General features: G+C 38.1%; 1 protein-coding gene across 1 annotated transcript in view; it reads left to right on the top strand.

Annotated features, from left to right (window-relative positions):
- The window catches only part of nab (NGFI-A-binding protein homolog), a 401,295-nt gene that overhangs the window by 310,686 nt on the left and 70,724 nt on the right, over window positions 1–19,885 (top strand). Inside the window, exons 6-8 of the mRNA XM_067136742.2 lie at window positions 6,398–6,517; window positions 10,732–10,865; window positions 17,145–17,516. Of these exons, the coding sequence (XP_066992843.2) occupies window positions 6,398–6,517; window positions 10,732–10,865; window positions 17,145–17,516 (626 nt within the window). The remainder of the gene's footprint in view (window positions 1–6,397; window positions 6,518–10,731; window positions 10,866–17,144; window positions 17,517–19,885) is intronic.

Below are 19,885 nucleotides of genomic sequence, written 5' to 3' on the forward strand. Positions count from 1 at the left end.
AACATTAATTGTACCATTTTTATGGAATACTATATTGTCTATACAATGATGATCATTAATTCTAAGTCAAGTTATCTCATTCATTGGAAAAGATCATCCAAGTTTAAGTTATCAGTCAGTTTACAACATGTAATTAATAGAATACAACTTCTGAAAATCTTCATTGAAGTCATCATTTATATAAATTAAATAATTGGCCATAACTTCTTTTTTAAATTGATATTTCTGTGTCAGTCATGTACAGTATAAGAAGAATATACAACTTTTAAATGTCTGTAATGTATGTTTGTAGCCTTTGTGTATCACGAGAAAACAGCTGAACAGAATTTAATCAATGTTAGTATTTAAGGTCAGGAGATAAGACACTACAATCTAGGTTCTAAATAATTTTATTCACACTGGAAGAAATAGTAGTTTAGGGAAAGGTCAAAAAATTATTTCTCAAATATCTCCATTAATACTAGTCCAATCGACGTGGCGCACCCATCGCCCAGTGGGAAACCACTGCAGTCAGCCACCCGAGTACCGGCGGGAAAACCGAAGCGTGAGGTTTGGAGGAAATGCCAGCCTGAGCTGAACATCAAGCTCTTATTTCATCTTCTGGGGCTAACAACCTCAGTCGTATAATTGGACAGTCCCGAGCTGTCCCAACAAACATTCCTTTTAGCTCATGGAATGGATCGCACTGTAGAATTGAGATTACCCCAGGGGGACAATCCCCCGTCAACCAAAGTTGACGCAAGCAGGCATTCGGATTCTGGGGGACCTGCCAGAATGTGCAAATGGGAAGAGTCGGAGCTCCCAAGAACCTCCAAAAGGATCAAAACGAAAAAGATTTTCAGGATGGGGACCATAAATGTACAGACAATGACAAAGACTGGTAAACTTAAACAGGTAATAGATGAGATGAGAGAAAGAAACATTGGGATACTAGCCATGCAAGAAACAAGATATAGTGATGAAGACACAGTGGAGTCAGAAGGCTTCATAGTGCTGAAAGGGAAACCAGGAATCAGAGTGGGAAAAGGAAGACACACACCTACATGCTTTGGTACAGGATTCATAATAGACAAGAGGTATGAGGATGGTATAATTGAAATGAAGAGTAGGTCTGAAAGGATTTCCACGTTATCAATTCGAGCAGGGAACAAAAAATATACCATAGTAAATGGACATGCGCCTACCAATGACAAGAACAGAAAAGACAAGAAAGCTGTAGACAGTTTCTGGGAAGAACTGGATGATACACTGAAAAGCATACCACACAGACAAGTAAAGATACTTGTAGGTGATTATAATGCACAGGTAGGGAGGGAGAAGCAACATAAGGGGATAGTAGGCGAGTACCCAGCACACAAGAGGACGAACAAAAACGGAGAAAGGTTAATTGAACTATGTCGAGAACACAGAATGAGACTTATGACAACTCACTTCAGGGCCAAACCGAATAAGAAAAAGACATGGGCAAGCCCATGCACCCACATTGGGGAATTCCAGATTGACCATGTGGCAATCAATCGGACAAACACTAAAGAGATTATGAACACAAAGGTCAGAAAGAATACAAGAATAGAATCAGATCACTATCTTACAGAAATCAAGTGCCTTTGGATTCCGCACAGGGGTAGACTGCCACAGACAAGTAGACCAACTGGAAAAATAAATATAGACAGAGACAAATTACGGCACAATCGATCCAAATACGAGGAAGGAATAGAAACTGGCAATGGATGGGATGACATGAAGCTGAATATGAGGAAACAGGCTGAAATATGGGGAAAGGAAGAAAAGAAAAAGAAACACTGGTGGTGGAATACGGACTGTGAGGAAGCGGTTGAGAATCGCAGGAAAGCCTGGAGAGACTGGAGCATTAAGAAGAACCTGGAAAAATGGGAAGTTTTCCTACGAGTAAGGAAGGAAACAGCCAGAACCATAAGATGGACCAAAAGACAGAGGATGAAGCAGGAATTGGATGAAATTGAAAACAACTTCAGGAAAAACAATAGTAGAGACTTTTCTGGGAAATTCAAAAAGAGCCTGAGTGGATATAAAGGCAGAGAACTCTTTATAAGAGATAAGAATGGGATCTGGCAGTTAGTGTGAAGGAGAACTGTAGGATACTTGCAGAATACTTTCATGACCTGTTAAACTGTGAACCACCTGAAGAAGAGCTGGAGCTGGGGACAAACACAGAAGAGAGAGAGTCATGTCCTCCAACTAGAGATGAGGTCGCACAGGCCATAAGCGATCTAAAGAATAACAAAGCAACCGGAGAAGATGGAATATCAGCTGAGATGATTAAGTGGGGAGGTGACAAGGCAGTAGACAACATGACCAACATCATCGGCCAGATTTGGAGAACAAAGAAGTTACCAGAAGGATGGAAGAATGCGATCATAATACCAATACATAAGAAGGGGGACAAGAGGGATGCAAACAACTATAGAGGAATTTCGCTACTAGAGATTGGCTATAAGGTGTTGTCGAAAGTCCTGCTCAATAGACTGGAAGAACAGTTAGAAAGTACAATTGGAGACTACCAAGCAGGATTTAGGAAGGGAAGAGGATGCATAGAACAGATATTTATACTGAAACAACTGATAGAACATAGGGCCTTAAAGAACAAAAAAACGGTGGTAACCTTTGTAGATTTCACTAAGGCATATGACTCCATCGACAGACAAACTCTTGGAAGAATCCTGAAGAACAGAGGATTAGATGGCACTACACATGAACTCATAATGGAAATTCTATCAGACACAAAGGCAAGGGTGAGATTCAGAGGAGTACTCTCTGAAGAATTTGATATCAACACTGGTGTCAAACAAGGAGATGGATTATCACCAATGTTGTTCAACATAGCTCTGGATGAAGTCATCAGACAGTGGAGAACAATGAATGAGACAATGGGAATACCAAAGACGCATGTTGGGGACAAAAAGGACAATAGGGCCCAAGTAGATTGTCTAGCCTTTGCGGACGACATAGCTATAGTGAGTAAGACAGAAGAAGATGCAAAGACACAACTCAACAACTTAAGCAATATAGCCGGAAGGGTAGGACTGAGGATCGCCTACAACAAGACAAAGACATTGAATACCACTGAGGATTGGACAACACCGGAAGGCACCGTACAAAAGGTGGACAAATTCAAGTACCTAGGAGAATTTATAACAGGAAGGAATAGGAGTAATGAGGGAATAACAGAGAGGATAAAGAAGATGCGATCAGCCTTCTGTATGACCAGAGATATATACAATAAAAAGAATATATCTACAGACGCAAAGATCAGACATTACAAGGCAACGGTGAGAAATGCTGTATTATATGCTGCTGAGACAATAGCACTAGGAAGAAATGGTGCGGAACAACTAGAGAAAGAAGAGAGAAAAATATTGAGGAAAATACTAGGCCCTAAGAGAGGAGGTGAGAGATGGATGAGGAGACCCAGGGAAGAACTATACCGGAACATGAGGACAATCTCAGAAGAAATCAGACTGAAAAGAGCACGGTTTGCGGGACATGTAATCAGGATGAATATGGATAGAATGACGAAAAGAGTATGGGAAACAACAGCGAGGACACGAGGAAAGACAGGAACCAAGTGGGTAGTTGAACTCCGGAAAGATTGGTCAGAATTGGGGATCAAGGTGGAAGAAAAGGAAAATTGGAAAAGCAAGTACATACCGACTAATATGCCAGAGATCAATGATAGGGATGGATACAGGAAAAGGATTGAGAGTCACCAGTGGAGTAGACAAGAGAAGAGGATACTGAATATCTCGGAAGAAGAGCGGGAGAGAAGAAGAGAAAGGATGAAGAGGTTCTGGGAGGAGAAGAAGAAAATGCAATCCGTGAAGGAGCTGTCCGTGGTCCTACAGAGGCCGTAACGCAAGAAGAAGAAGAAGAAGTCCAATCGATAATTGCTACCTTACAAAAGTTATATAAAACAATGTATACTGTAAATTGAGCCTACGATGTGCGATAATGTTTTATATTTCGAATTATATCCTGTGTCTTACTGTAGTTAACATTAATCTCACCCAACAATCCTTTGTAACAAAGAGGAAGGATTAATCAATTCTGTCTTTCTATCACACTTGAAAGGATATCAGCCCCAATACTTGAATGTATTGTCAGTCTCTAAGCAGGTCGTGACCATAACATGCAATCTAGGCGAGTTCTTCACTGAGTGGAACAGCGCTATTTGATCCGAGCTATGAAGGTACTGATAGGAATAGGGAGTTAACTCACTGAACGAAACATAGCAGACAGTCTTCACCACTACCAGAGGCCAGTTCATTTCAGCACTGGAACTTGGACAACCATATTTAAAAACTTTCCAAATACTTTGTTTCTTTCTTTCTTAATGCCCATGTTTCAACTCCATATGACACTACACTCCACACAAAACACTTTGCAAACCTCTTTCTTAAATCAATAGGGATTACCTTAGATGTCAAAAGCCCTCTCACCTTTCTGAAAGCTTCTTTTCCCCTAGATATTCTGTTTCTTATTTCTTCTGTACAGTTTCCATTCCATGTCAACAAACTTCCCAAATATCTGAATGACTTGACTTGTTCTAATTTCTTTCCCTCTAGTGTTATATTAACAGCAAACTCCTCCTTTCCTATTCTCATCACCTTAGTCTTCCCAATGTTGATCTCCATTCCGAACTCTTTGCCCACTTTCTCAATATTTTCCAACATGACTTGCAGATCTTTTTCTGATTCTGCTAATACCGACACATCATCTGCGTATTTTATGGTCTTTATTGGTTCTCCACCCACTACAACACTTCTTGCTTTTTCCAGGGCCTTCTGTAACAGTTTTTCAGCATATACATTAAACAGAACATTTGAATCACCAAGGATCAACAATATTAGATAAACAATAATTCACTGCAGTATGGTACACAGTCGGTACATCATTTAATACTCCTTCCATTAGTATAATTTATCTGTCTATCAAAATAAATTTAAAAGTGAAATACAGCTGTAAAAAGGAATCACATAATTATTATTACCGGTACACAATAATTATTATTACACATTAGTATAGGCCTACTTTTAAAATTTAGGGTGAAAAATACCGTACGTTTAGAAATAACATTTTATAAAATTTTGGTTGCAACACTGAACATTAATATTAGAAAGGTTTCTTTTTTCTACATCCTCTTCTTGGCTACAGCATCATTGTGGAATAGAGAATGTGTTCAACTCTAATGACCTCTGTGATAGGTGAGGGTTGTGGAGAAGTAATAGATTACTAAAGAAGCTTGAAGAGTGTGAATGCACTGCTCTATTGATCAGTTTCTTTCAGATAACCCACTAGACTTAGGACAATGGAGCAACAAACAGAGTACATTACTTTGCAATGATAAGGTCAGATTCTAGGTGTGCTACCTCATACAACATACCTAAATCTTTGAGTTTTAAATTGTAATAAAGGTTTGTCTCATCCAAAACCGATCAAAATATGGTATTTTTTAAATTATAACAGCAGATAAATTTTCCAGTTCCTTATTTTTTAAATTTAGGAATTGAAGTGATTGTTTTTGGTGCAGATCAGCTATACTAAGAGAGTTTTCTCAAAATTCAGTCTAAAATTTCAAAATTGCTGGCTTTAGTGGGATGTCAGCTAAGTTTTATTATAATAGCAATCTTTAATATTGCTCAGCTAAGAAAGCTAAGAGTCAAACTACAGAATACAAGTTTAGATACTGATCAGAGCAGCAAATATGAGCAGTTATCTGATAAAGCCAAGTATTTCCCTGAAGTTGAGCACCTCTCAATGTCCAACTTAGAGTCCCTCACAGTGAGAGAGTGAGTAGATGAGGATAATCATTTCAGTGAAGTAATTCTGAAATGTGATGTACTAGACACAAGTATGAACAAGGATTGGAGGATCGACAGATATGACAATGATTGCATAGCCATTTCTCTAGAGTATTAGCAGCTCAGAAAAGTACTTAGCCTTAATATCAGATCACCGTTCCTATTTTCCTTATTCTATTTATTCCAACTCCTCACTCCTCTTGTAAAAGAAAGGCATTCCACAATAACTATGTATTTTTTTTTTATTTTTTTTTTTGTATGTTACACTCTCTCTCTTCTAGCATAGTTGACTACCCTCAGCCATTTTAGGTTAGCATCACTGCAGGACCAGTGGGCATCCATATCCTGTACCTTCTGTTTGTACAGAGCAGCTGCGGAAGTACTTCTAATGCTCCGATACTTTGAAGCTTGAGCTATTCATATGCCCTAGACAATATTGTGTGTTTTCATTCAACACATGAACTATAAACATAAAATTGTTCAATGCATGCCTAGTAATGAACATAGCTTGTGAGAGAATCCTATTTTGACAGACTGCATCTTCTGACCGCGTGTTGCAGTACGTGATGAACATGGCCGAAGACGATCCTCGCCGCATGGATGAGATCCGAAAATATGCTGCAATCTACGGACGATTCGACTGCAAACGGAAACCTGAAAAACCCCTTACTTTGCACGAAGTGAGTATCATTCACATGAATCCAACATACATAACACATAGCACTATACGAGAACAATTCAGCTTGTCACAGTTTTACATACCATTTGCTCTCATTCTATTATATTACAAAATCTGTCTATAAGATAGATATTTAACAAATTATTATAAAAACACTGGAACATATTTTCATCTGAGTTTATATTTGATATGTGTTTTACTGTCTCTTGGTTAGATCAGGATCAGCTATACCAAAAGAGTTTTCTCAAAATTCAGTTTAAAATTTCAAAACACCTTTTGAATTGTGTTTGCTGGTTAACATTTGTATTCATGCATTTACTGTTTCTTCTTTATTGTTTCTCTTTTGTATGGGAGGAAGAAAATCTTCAAGGGATAGCTGTTACAGGAATACACAGCAGATGGCTATGTTAAAAGTTGAGGATTGTTAGTAGGGAGAAGAGGAGGATAAATGAAACATTGTATCGAAGAACCCTATTCAGTCTTAGACACAGACGATCCAACGAAGCAAAGGAGTCATGTATCATGTGCTTACATTTAATTGTGGTAGGATGGAAGTTTATTTCTCCTTGCCACTATCCTACAGTACACAGTGGCCCAATGAAACTTAACTTCAGAGGTCTCATAGAACCCAGTATTCCACTATGGCTACACCAAGATCGTCCCAGTGTAGGCAAGCACAAATTTGATAAAAATAATAATAATTTAATACAGAGAACCATACATGTCACTTGAATATAAACTAGAATTAAGTGTTATGAAAAACCAAACCCAAACCCCATGGCATAACAGCCCCAAAGGGCCATAGCCTACCAAGCGACTGCTGCTCAGCCCAAAGGCCTGCAGATTACTAGGTGTCATGTTGTCAGCACAACAGATCCCCTCGGCCATTATTCTTGGCTTTCTAGACTGGGAAGTGTTATGAAGATAATAAAATTCAAATGGAAACATAGTATAAGCAAAATCAGAGAGCAAAAGGAATCATTTTGCAGCTAGTTTTTTAATTAACAAGCTTTGTATCACCAGATTTTCATGAAATTCAGAAGCTGGTTCCATGATGTCATAAGTGCCTTAATATGCGTGGAACTTACGTTGAGACACAGCTTAAGGTACAAGCACATATGTAAAAAAAATGTTTAAAAATTGCATTACTTGTTTTTTTCTATTTCAAAATTGTACTGACTTAAAAAATCATCCCTCATATAATTGTTGTAACAGATCCTCATTATAAAAACAGTTTTGAGATCCTCATTATGTTATTTGACTAATAATAATTGTCAAATGCTAATGACTTAAGCAAAGAATAGTAATGGATCTGCTGCCACAGTGCCTCCTTGGTCACCAATGAATATAGTTTATCATAATTAATCATGTAATCTGATCTGATGAAAGTTATACAAACTATTTGAGTTTTGTGCACTGGCATATGCACCTACATCATATGAAGGTACATTGGTCTCTCCAAGTGTTTATATGATACTTGCCACGCATTATCCACAGGCAATAGGTATTCTTGGAAAACACACAAAATATCAGTACAAATAACTGATAGAGTTTGAGAGGGGCTGTATAACCGGACTGTGAGAGGCAGATGGTATGGCACACCCAGTTGCCCATCATTTGGACTTTTGGGCTATATCAGTACCGTATTTCACATTCAGATCATGTTAGCAGTAATGGACATCTGAAGGTACCCATATATGACAGACCAGTTCTGGATGTCTCGACAAATCACCAGGAGGGAGGACTATTTGACTGATAGAAGAGCATGAACAGATCCAACTGCTTTCTTGTCCACCCTCTAGAGACATGTGACAACTTCACTTGGGCACAATTTTTCAACCATTAGCATTTCCAGATGGTTAATACAGGCAAATCTGTTGCTGATGTTTGTTTCCTGCTATTATCATCTTCATTCACTGTAGTATCAGCTGAAATTGGCATAGAATGCTACAGACTGGTGACTTGACAGCATGGTTGCCTAGTTGTATTTCCCTTCAAACAATAATCAGTACCTCCACCAAACTGGTGACTTCATGTTTCTAGCAATGATATAAATTTTTCTTTGGAAGCAGATGATTATCATGACAGAATTTGGACAACCATAGGTGAGCGCTACAATCCCACCCACATTTTACAGCAATACAGGTCCCGTACTATAGGAGTGGCGATCTGGGGAACTATTACATATAATTGTCACTCATCACTGGCAGTGATACCAGGGCCATTAACTGTACAGTAGGGTGTTGAACAAACCCTCATCCTATTTGCTAACTTTCCTGCCTCAGTGCCCAGGAGCTATTTTCTAGCAAGATAACACTTTCCTGCACAATCTTCAATTTCCATCATGTTTCAACAATTCCTTGGACTGTACTGTCAGCTAATTTGTTACTTATTGAATATCTGTGGAACTGGATAGAACACCAGACCCCTCCATGTTGAAGTGTTCATGATTTGGAGTATAATTTTTAACAACTATAGTCAAATCTACCAGGGGATGACATATGGCATCTGCTGGATTCCATGTCCAGTTGTATCACTGCATGTAAGATAAAATAATTTTTTTTTTACAAGTTCCTTTACATCGCACCGACACAGATAGGTCTTATGGCGATGATGGAACAGGAAAGTTCTAGGAGTGAGAAGGAAGCAGCCATGGCCTTAATGAAGGTACAGCCCGAGCATTTGCCTGGTGTGAAAATGGGAAACCACAGAAAACCATCTTCAGGGCTGCCGACAGTGGGGTTCGAACCCACTATCTCCCGAATACTGGACTGGTCGCACTTAAGCAACTGCAACTATCAAGCTCGGTAATAATAATAATAATAATAATAATAATAATAATAATAATAATAATAATAATAATAATAATAAATACCTGCACACGGTAGCTCAGGCTATTATTATTTCATGACTTTCAGCCTGGCTGCATGTCAGTTTTGACATTCTGGTTTACTCTACTAAGAGGCAATGAAACAGGTGATCTATGGCTGAGTTTTAATCAATTTTTCTCAGTAAGCACCGAACGTGTCACCAGATATCTTTTGCAGGCCAACATCACAATCAACATTTTTCTGTCCTTCAAAAATCTGACTACGTCTGTTGAGTCTGAACCCATGTTCTCAGAACCTGGAAGCAGACATTCAACCACTGATCCACAGAGGAAGCTGTCCTGATGCAACGATATTATAAATCACGTATTTCTTGTACTTCACTATTAAAACTAATAAAACTTCATATGAAATCAGTTCCTTCTTGATGCACACATTTATGCATATGTATAATCATGTAAATTTTGAAGAAGTATGTCACCAGGTTCTAATAATTTTTGCTCTATTCCAATGATCCATATTTTCAGTTGAACATTCAATCCCAAAGCACAAAAATATTATTGAGGGTCTTTTTCTACAACATGTCAAGCATATGCTACAATACATTCTAGTAAATAATTACTGGTCGTATTAGATGTAGGCTACATTCAAAAGTAAAATATCATCAAGTTTGTATAAGTGGACTGAATTAATCTGGAAGTGGAAGTGTATGATGAATCTATAAGGCAGTTATATCACAAGCAATAAAGCCACAATTCTTGCTTTAAGTCAAAAGCTGTCGATAGATATTGAAGTATTAGTATCTCTGGAATAATTAGTAATTATTATTAATACAACTTTCCGCATGAGAAGGCTGCCACAAGGATGTCAACTACACTGTATTTTGTCTTCTAAGTTTGCTAGTGTGCCAGATAGAAATAACCATCACAAGGCTCAGTAATAAATTTGAAACTAATTTGGAATGTGGCATGATGTATGGTTCTTCAAATGTTATATAGATGGGTGTGGAGTATGGTTACCGAACCTCATATTGCGGCGATAGCGATGTTGTAAAGTCGTGTCCGGTTGAGACCGAGAGAATCCCATACCTGTACAAGAAATTTAGGGATTGTGCCTCGAGCTCCGATCATGAGTCCATGGATGGAAATATTGTCTAGGTGATATAAGTCTTTATAGTAGCCTGAACTAGCATATATCTCTGTAATTAAAATGATAATTTTCTACAAACATTTAAATGTATTGAAAGATGGAGATCAAGATTTTAAAATTCTTCTCCCCCATAGAGATATTGGGTACAGCGATGCTTACCTATTTCTTAATATTTATTGCAGTGATTAAATCTATTTTAATGATATTGTTTATTGAAAGTGAAAATTTTATTTGACAGGTGTCTGTGAATGAAGCAGCTGCCCAAATCTGCCGATATATGCCAGCCTTGCTCACAAGACGAGATGAGTTGTTCCCCCTGGCACGGCAGGTGGTGAGAGACTCAGGCTATCACTACTCAAAGGGGCACTCTAAGTAAGTTCCTATTCTACAGTAATAAATTAAAATAATAAAGTATTGTTAAAAGCAGTTCAGCATCCAACTGCTGCAAATGTAATTGCAAAACTTACTTGCCAGATGTTAGTCAGATGTATGATTCTGGACGTTTTTAAGATTGGTTAGAACTTGCATTGTGTAAGTGTATGTCCAACCCTTGTCCCGTTTCTCTACGGGGTCAGGTATGAAGTGAGATGTATCTTTGTAGCGAGTTTTTATGACCAGATGAACTTCCTGACATCAACTGCATCAGAAGAGTTACTGAAATTAAATGAATAGATGACGTAATATATGATGGTAGAAAGGGAGAGGGTGAAACCCGGTGCCGGCACATAGCCTACTCCTGACGAATAGCAACGAGGGGTCTGTTCAGGGCTTTACATCCCCATCCAATGGATGAATCACCATCAACAGCATTACATGCCCTTGCTCCACATGAGCACTGTGGATAGGTTTGGAATTTAATCCAGGTTTTTGGCATGCAATCTAGTGATTAGAAATATATACCACCACTTCCCCTACCCTGCCCGTCAACATTCTGATGGTAACGTTTTTTCGACCAACTTGACTCGAGGTGGCTAACCACAGCATCAGACCATATAGTCTTCATGCCTTAATGATCATGGCCACCAGGCGGGCTGTGAAAATGTTTTCTGTATTTTTCTAAAAACCTGCTCTGGCTTCACATCCATTTCTCTCCAGTGCCCCAGCTGGACTGATTTCAGCTCACTGGTCTTGATTGTGGCTTGCTAACACAAACATGTCTGTAGGGAGGTAGTGGGAAGGTGTAGGAGAGACAACTCTGTTCAGTGGAGCAGCAGAAGTGCTACGTGGCTATAGTCTATTCGCCTTTACGTGTATTCGAAAATGAATGCATGATAATGATTTTTGAAAGAAATTAATGTACCATAATGAATTAAAGAGTATGACTTTATTTTTGTGGTAAAATAATAACCTGTAAAATGGTCCAGACGTACGTTGCATTAGAGTAACTTTCAGTGAGATTAATTAAGAGCTAATGAAATACAGTGTGAATGTTGTTTTACCAAAATTTGAATTAATTTAGTAGTGTGAATAGGTGGGGGAGAATTTTCAGATGTGTGTGGTCATTGAGTTGGGTTTGGTTGGCTTTTTTTTTTTTTTTTTTTTTTGTGTGTATATTTTAATTGCCTCATTTATATTTAATGATTTACTTTTATTTTCAATGTATAAATTTTAAAATCTGTATTGACCTCTGTGAAATGGTGGGAGCTGTCGTATATGTGTTTTCCAAAAGTTAAGTGCTGATTGTATTTAACAGCACGTTCGTGTTCTTTTTATCTGGTATGTCTTATGTCTGGATGTGGGTTAGGTTATATCTACCTATATTAAATTCTATGAATTTAGGCAGCAGCTCACCACTTGATACCAGTTTTTCGGCTATTATTTTATCACTAAAAATAAAGTCATAAAAATATTTTTAATTCATTATGGCACATGAATTTCTTCCAAAAATCATTATCATGCATTCATTTTCCAGTACATGTAAAGGCAAATAAACTATAGCCAGGTAGCACTTCTCTCTCCCTGCTGAACAGAGTTCTTGTCCCTCCTATCCACCCTGCCTTCCCCTACCTCCCTACAGACATGTTTGTGTTGGCAAGCCACAGTCGAGGCCAGTGCCCTGAAATCAGTACAGCCAGAGCACTGGAAATAAATGGACGTGAAGCCAGAGCAGGTTTTCAGACAATACAGAAAACTTTCTCAAGTGAGCGAAGTAGTGAAAGAAGAAAGCATGGCAATAATGGAATACAGATAAAAGGAAGAGAACAAAAGGAACTATCTTGATAATAAAAAGGACATGTAAGAAATTGGAAAGAGAAGAAAAGTTGGGAAGAATTTACACAAAAGATGGAAACAGATGGAGCTGGCAGTAAAAGAATGCTGTATGGAATTATATAAAGTAATAGGAAAGAAAGAGTTTATACAAAGCTGAGAGGAAGCTGGAGAGTTGATAACACATCCAGAAGAAATAAAGAGAAGATGGAAGGAGTATTTTGATAGACTGCTGAAAGTGAGAAATTGTGCAGAGGATATGGCAGTAATACTGTGTGATGACACAACAGTAGATGGTGATGTAACTACGAGGACGGTTTGAAAAGTTTTCGGAATCACCGCTAGATGTCAGTGCTAGCGCAACGAGGTTCCCGCGCAATAATCACACATCCTTTGTGAGTGAATACATGGCGCATCAGTGCTGTAGCTGCAGGAGTGTGGTAGTGATGACTCTTTGTTGTTGTTCCCGCATAGCGATTTGTAACAATGGAAGAAACTGAGATTCGAGCAGTGATTAAATACTTTGTAAAGAAAGGTATGAAAGCAAAGGAAATACATGCCGACTTTCAGAACACACTGGGGGACTCTGCTCCTTCATTTTCAACTGTTGCCAAGTGGACCAGCGAGTTTAAATTTGGTCGGGAGAGCTTGAATGATGATCCGCATAGTGGACGGCCAAAAAGTGTTACAACCCCAGAATTTATCGCAAAAGTGCATAAAATGGTCATGGAGGATCGTCGACTGAAAGTGCGGGAGATTGCTGAAGCTGTAGAGATGTCTTCTGAATGGGTATATTATATTTTAACCGAAGAATTGGAAATGTCCGAACAAAGTCTGGCCCGTTTTCAGTGCAACCAACAAGATTTTTAGCACCGATTTGGGACTTCAGATGAAACTTGGGTCCACTACTATACCCCAGAGACAAAATAGCAGTCAAAGCAGTGGAAACATGTTGATTCACCACCATCAAAGAAAGCAAAGGCAGTGCATTCGGCCGGAAAGTTCATGGCCTCAGTTTTCTGGGATGCAAAAGGCATTCTGCTGATAGATTATCTTCCTACTGGCCAAACAATTATGGGGTAATACTATGCAAACCTCCTAGACCAACTACAGGAAAAGATACATGAAACAAGGCCTGGTTTGGCAAGGAAAAAGGTCATCTTTCATCAGGATAACGCTCCGCCGCACACAAGTGTTATTGCCATGGCAAAACTTCATGAACTGGTTGCCACATCCACCTTATTCACCTGATTTGGCACCATCAGACTTTCATCTATTCCCCAAGCTGAAAATTTTCCACGGTGGATGGAGATTTTCTACAAGGGAAGAACTGACAGCCGAATTGGAGAGGTATTTTGCAGGCCTGGAGGAATCTCATTTTCGAGATGGGATCAAGGCATTGGAACATCGCTAGACCAAATGCATTAGTCTACAGGGAGACTATGTTGAAAAATAAAAGCAGTTCCACCAAGGTAAGATACTTAATTCTAGTACATTCCGAGAACTTTTCAAAGAACCTACGTATGTTAGAGGTGGAATTAGCAGCCTGTAAAATGAAAATAGGAAAGGCACCAGAGATGGATGAAATTCGTGTGGAAGTGATAATGGCTGTTGGACTATAATGGGTGTACAGATTGTTAAAATATGAATGGAAGCAGAAACATGTGCCAGAAAACTAGGAAAAGGGAATGATAATACCAGTCTTTAAGAAGGGAAACAAAAAAGTGTGTGTAACTAAAGAGGAATCACTCTCTTATCACAACTGGCAAAAATACTGGAAAGAATATTAGAGAGAAGAATGAGAAGAAAGGTAGAAGGAGAGTAGCAAGAGGAACAGTATGCCTTTAGAAGTGGACGATCTACAGTTTTTTACATTGCTTGCACCATTTCTGCAGTATGTGTATTCAGTCTCCTTTTGACCGTGGTTTCCCACACCTTCCCCCTTGGTAACAGTATCGTATGCCTTTGTTAGATCTTTGAAAGTCATGAGTAAATCTTTTCCGCATTCCCAATTCTATAGGTTTATGTATTTTGTTCTATAAGAACAGCCTCAGATTCTCATAAGCTCTAAACTTCATGTTGGTCTATATTGAATTGCAATTACAAGAAAAACAATTAACTACGAGGCATGTTTTTTAAGGAAGTACCGTTTTGATATAAATCAAACACAGAGATTTTTTAACAATTTTATTTTTATATGAAAGTCTGTACATTACTTTTAAACATAATTCCCACCAATATTGAGGCACTTGTCATATCGTACAATGAGCTTTTGCATACCATCCTCATAGAAGTTGGCCGCCTGATTTGTCAGCCACTGCAACATGGCCATCTTGACACCATCATCGTCGTTGTGGCATTTGGTGGCCATATGTTTCTTCAAATGCAGGAACAAGTGGTAATCACTGGGCGCAAAATTGGGACTGTATGGAGGGTGATCGAGCTGTTCCCAGTGAAATGATGTGATGAGGTCTTGGGTTCGATGAGCCGCATGTGAGCATGCATTGTCGTGAAGCAAAACGGCACCCTTACTGAGCATACCACGCCTTTTGTTCTGAATTGAGCGGCGCAATTTGTTTAAGGTCTCACAATACGTTGCTGAATTGATTGTCTCACCACGGGGCAAAAAAAAAAAAAAAACACCAGTAACACCCCCTTTCTGTCCCAAAACACGGTACACATGATTTTCCAAGCTGACATTGTTTGCTTAAACTTCACTTTCTTGGGTGAAGTTGAATGTCGCCATTCCATAGACTGTTGTTTTGATTCAGGTGTAACGTAGGCCACCCAGGTTTCATCCCCCATAACAAGTTGACTCAAAAAATCATCACCTTCCTCGTGGTAACACTTCAGGAAAGTTAAGGCACTGCCCAAACGGTTTTTTTTTTTTTTTTCCTCTGTCAACATTTTTGGTACCCAGCACGAGCACACCTTTCAGTAATTTAATTGTTCACTCACAATTTCATAAAGAACACTTCGAGAAACTTGAGGAAACACGTCAGATAATGACGTATTTTCATAAAGCGTCTGTTTTCTCTCACTGCTCGGTCAACTGCCTGCACCAAATCTTCACTAATGACTGAAGGTCGCCCACTCCATTCTTCATCATGCACATCTTTGCAGCCACCTTTAAATGCTCAAACCCATTTCCTAACCATTCCATCGCTCAAAATGTTTGGTCCATAAACTGCACAGATCTCACGATGAATATCGATAGCTTTCAAACCTTTTGCACTCAGAAAACTAATAACAGACCGGACTTCACAGTCAGCGGGACTCTCGATCGGCGAGGCCATTTCAAATGCTTGCCAACAAACGTACACAAGGGCGACTATTGCTGTAATGGCATCTCAGCCTTGCCAATAGATGCAGGTACACAGCGCGCATGCACGGAATGCCGACCGCAGCGCTGTATCACTTACTTAAAAAACATGCCTCGTATAATGGTCCACCTATTCAGTACATTTTTAATTGTGTAAATATTACATTATATCAGTCTTAGTAGTACTAGTTTCAGTCACAAATGACCATCATCAGCCGAGAGACAATAATTAGACAAGACATATACCATATAAGCGTCTAAAATAAGTGTATAGGCACAAGTTGGCATTGTAAAAGTGGATCATTAGATCTACTGTGATAATACTGTACAAAGACTCCTATGGTACATGATCCAAATTCATGTCGCAGTATTAAAATTGAAGACAATTAAAATTTCAATTTAGAAAGTGTTCTTGTGTTCAAGAAATTTCTTTCCATTCATATTTTAATTTTGGCTGTCATTTTCCAGATATACTTCATAGTTCATGATCTGTTTTGAACAGCAAATTTTATCACAGATACAACCACCTTGTAGGAATGGTCTGATTTAAGCTTCGTTTTACAATGTCAACTTATTTTAGTAACTTTTATATGTCTTGTCTAATTATTGTCTCCCGGCTGATGATGGTCATTCGTGACCAAAACTAGTTCCACTAAGACAGATGTAATGTAATATTTACACAATTAAAAATGTATTGAATAGGTGAACCATTATATTAATTGTTTTTCTTGTAATTGCAATTCAGTACAGACCAATATGAAATTTATAGCTTATGAGAATCTGAGGATGTTCTTACGGAACAAAATAAATTGTTCTGTTACAGCAAAAACCTGTCGGCACTGAAAAACAGGGTGGTTTCCTTCTTAACAAACCTTACCATGAAAACATTCTGGTATTCCAACATCTCTTTAAATTTACCAATGCCTAAGGGATGTTATTCACATAACTGTAATCCCCTTAACTAATACAGTAACAAAATGTTTGTACCTATGAAGATTTTATTTTTCCTCTGTCTATGTACCTTCTATTCAGTTTTGTTCTTCTAATATAAATGTGAATTTGATAATGAAGCATATACAGTAATGCACTGCTGAGCAAATAATTATTTTATTGACCGACAGCTTGTCGGGAAGTTTCAGATCTCATCATCATAGTCTTGGTGGACGATCCAATGGTGACGAAATGCACGGTGGGGGTAAGAGGCCACGACTGGAATCCATTCCATCATTATCACCTGGACAGTCAGATTTTATGGACTTGGATCCTCAGCAACGAGCCAGGAGACAAGAACGACTCGAGCAGATTGCAGAAGAATTACGGTCACTTGGAGAACGAACAGAGGAACTCGTGGTAGCAGCACAGAGAGTACGTGAGATCAACGATTACCCTACTCTTCACACGCTACAGCAACAGATAGAGTTGATCCAGAGCAAACAGTCTCAGCTTGTGATGGAACAAAGTGATCTTTTAAGCCGGCCTCATCCTCTCTCCAGGTACAATACCATTGTTATAGCTCAGACAATCATTACAGCAGACTATATGAATTTCTTACCATTCTTGAAGATGTGATACTAATCTAAGGGTAATTTTCTTCCAAATTATTTTCACACCTGCTCCTTATTCTTAACTCATTCTTAGCTTCAAAATAATTACAACTCTACACACCATTTAAGACATTTATAAGAGAATTAACTATCCCCAGATTATGCAAGAGAAGCAAACATAATTCCTGCTTCATACATATATTCATACATAAATACATACATGCACACAAAAGCATCAAAAAGTTTTAACTCGCACTAACTCCAGTTCTTGTATGTTATTAGGTTAGTGATATTTCAAATAACATACCATATATTTTAAATCAAAGCCTTTGATAGAGTGGAACATGGAATATTATTAAAGAAATTGGAGGGAATAGGATTGGACGTAAGGGTTACACGTTGGATAAAAGCATTTCTAAATTCAAGGGTTCAGAAAGTCAAAGTAGGAAATAATGTATCACAGGAAGAGAAAGTTTGGAAGGGAATTGCACAGGGTAGTATAATTGGTCCGTTACTTTTCTTAATATACGCAAATGATTTAGGGAACAATATAACATCAAAAATAAGATTGTATGCAGATGACATAATTGTTTATAGAGAAATAAACAACATTGAGGATTGTTCAGAATTACAAAGGGACCTTGAAAGTATCCAACAATGGGTTGAAGAAAATAATATGAAGGTTAATGGAGGCAAATCAACTGTTACAACTTTTACAAACAGGAGCTTTAAAACTGAATTTGAATATACTTTGGATGAGGTAGTTATCCCAAAAGATGGCAAGTGCAAATACTTAGGTGTGAGATTTGAAAGTAATTTGCACTGGAAGGGTCATATTGATGACATTGTTGGGAAAGCATACAGATCATTACATGTCATAATGAGGCTACTTAAAGGATGCAACAAAGAATTAAAAGAAAAAAGTTACTTGAGTATGGTTCGTCCATTATTGGAATATGCAAACAGTGTTTGGGATCCTCACCAAGAATACCTAATAAAAGAAATAGATAGTGTGCAGAGGAAAGCAGCAAGATTTGTAACAGGGGATTTCAGGAGAAAGAGTAGTGTATCAGAAATGTTAAAGGAACTTGGGTGGGAAACTTTAAGTAAGAGAAGGGAGAAAACTAGACTTACAGGATTGTATAGAGCCTATACAGGAGAAGAAGCATGGGGAGATATCCGTGAGAGGCTTCAGTTGGAAAATAATTATATCGGCAGGACTGACCACAAATATAAAATTAGAAGGAATTTTAGCAGAAGCGATTGGGGTAAATTTTCATTCATTGGGAAGGGTGTGAAGGAGTGGAACAGTTTACCAGGGGTAGTGTTTGATCCTTTTCCAAAATCTGTACAGATATTCAAGAAGAGAATAAACAGCAACAGAGAAAATAAATGAAGTGTTAGAGGGCATTCGACCGGTGCAGGTTATTGTAAATAAATAAAAAAAATGTGTGTGAATAAATTAATTCCATCCCCTGGTCTAAGGAGTTTGGACAGCCAAAGTAGGGGACTGCCTGTAGGGGTGAAGTACAGTGGGGACTTCGAGGGCCCTGGGACCGCTACGGTAGCTGTGAAGGCCCTTCAGGAACTCTGAAAAGTGGTGGCAAAAGGGGCTCTGGTTAAGACGCAGCAGGTCGTTATGCTACTTAGGATCCAGAACGGGTAAAAAAAAAAAAAAGTAAATAAATAAATGCAATGTAAATATTAATGTTATACCAGTTTTATAGTATCATTTGAAGCAATTCCACATACGTATATCAGTTGACTATATTTGTAAGTAGTACAGGAGATATTATAATTAGAATTTTGTAAACAATATAAATTTATTAAGGATGAGCTGTGTGTTTAATAGAAAACATTGTTAGCGTAAATTGTATAATATTGTATTATAGGAAAAATTTTCTTCTCTTGTTAATTTAATATTTAGTGCTTGACAATAATGTATTTTAGTGTACCATTTGCCACCGAGGTAGACACCTCATTTGCAAATAAAGAGATTTTGATTTTTTTTTGAAAATATAAACATAGGTACTGGCATGGTCCACATATTAGTCACCAATGATAATCACACTGTGAAGGTTATTATTATTAGACATGATACATCCTAGAAGAAATTAATGGGAAAATAACATTAGGCAATGCAGCACAGAAAAGAAAGAAAAGAAATAGATAAAAGAACCAGAGAACCACAATACCAAACAACAGAACAGATGAACATGAAAAGGGTGGAAGCACATGAAAAAGGAAAAACAATCAACCAAAACATCGAACACTTCAACAACAAAATGTTAAAATTGACTTACCGTACAGTAAAACAT

This window comes from Anabrus simplex, chromosome 1 (genome assembly GCF_040414725.1).
Source record: "Anabrus simplex isolate iqAnaSimp1 chromosome 1, ASM4041472v1, whole genome shotgun sequence".
Taxonomy (NCBI): Eukaryota; Metazoa; Arthropoda; class Insecta; order Orthoptera; family Tettigoniidae; genus Anabrus; species Anabrus simplex.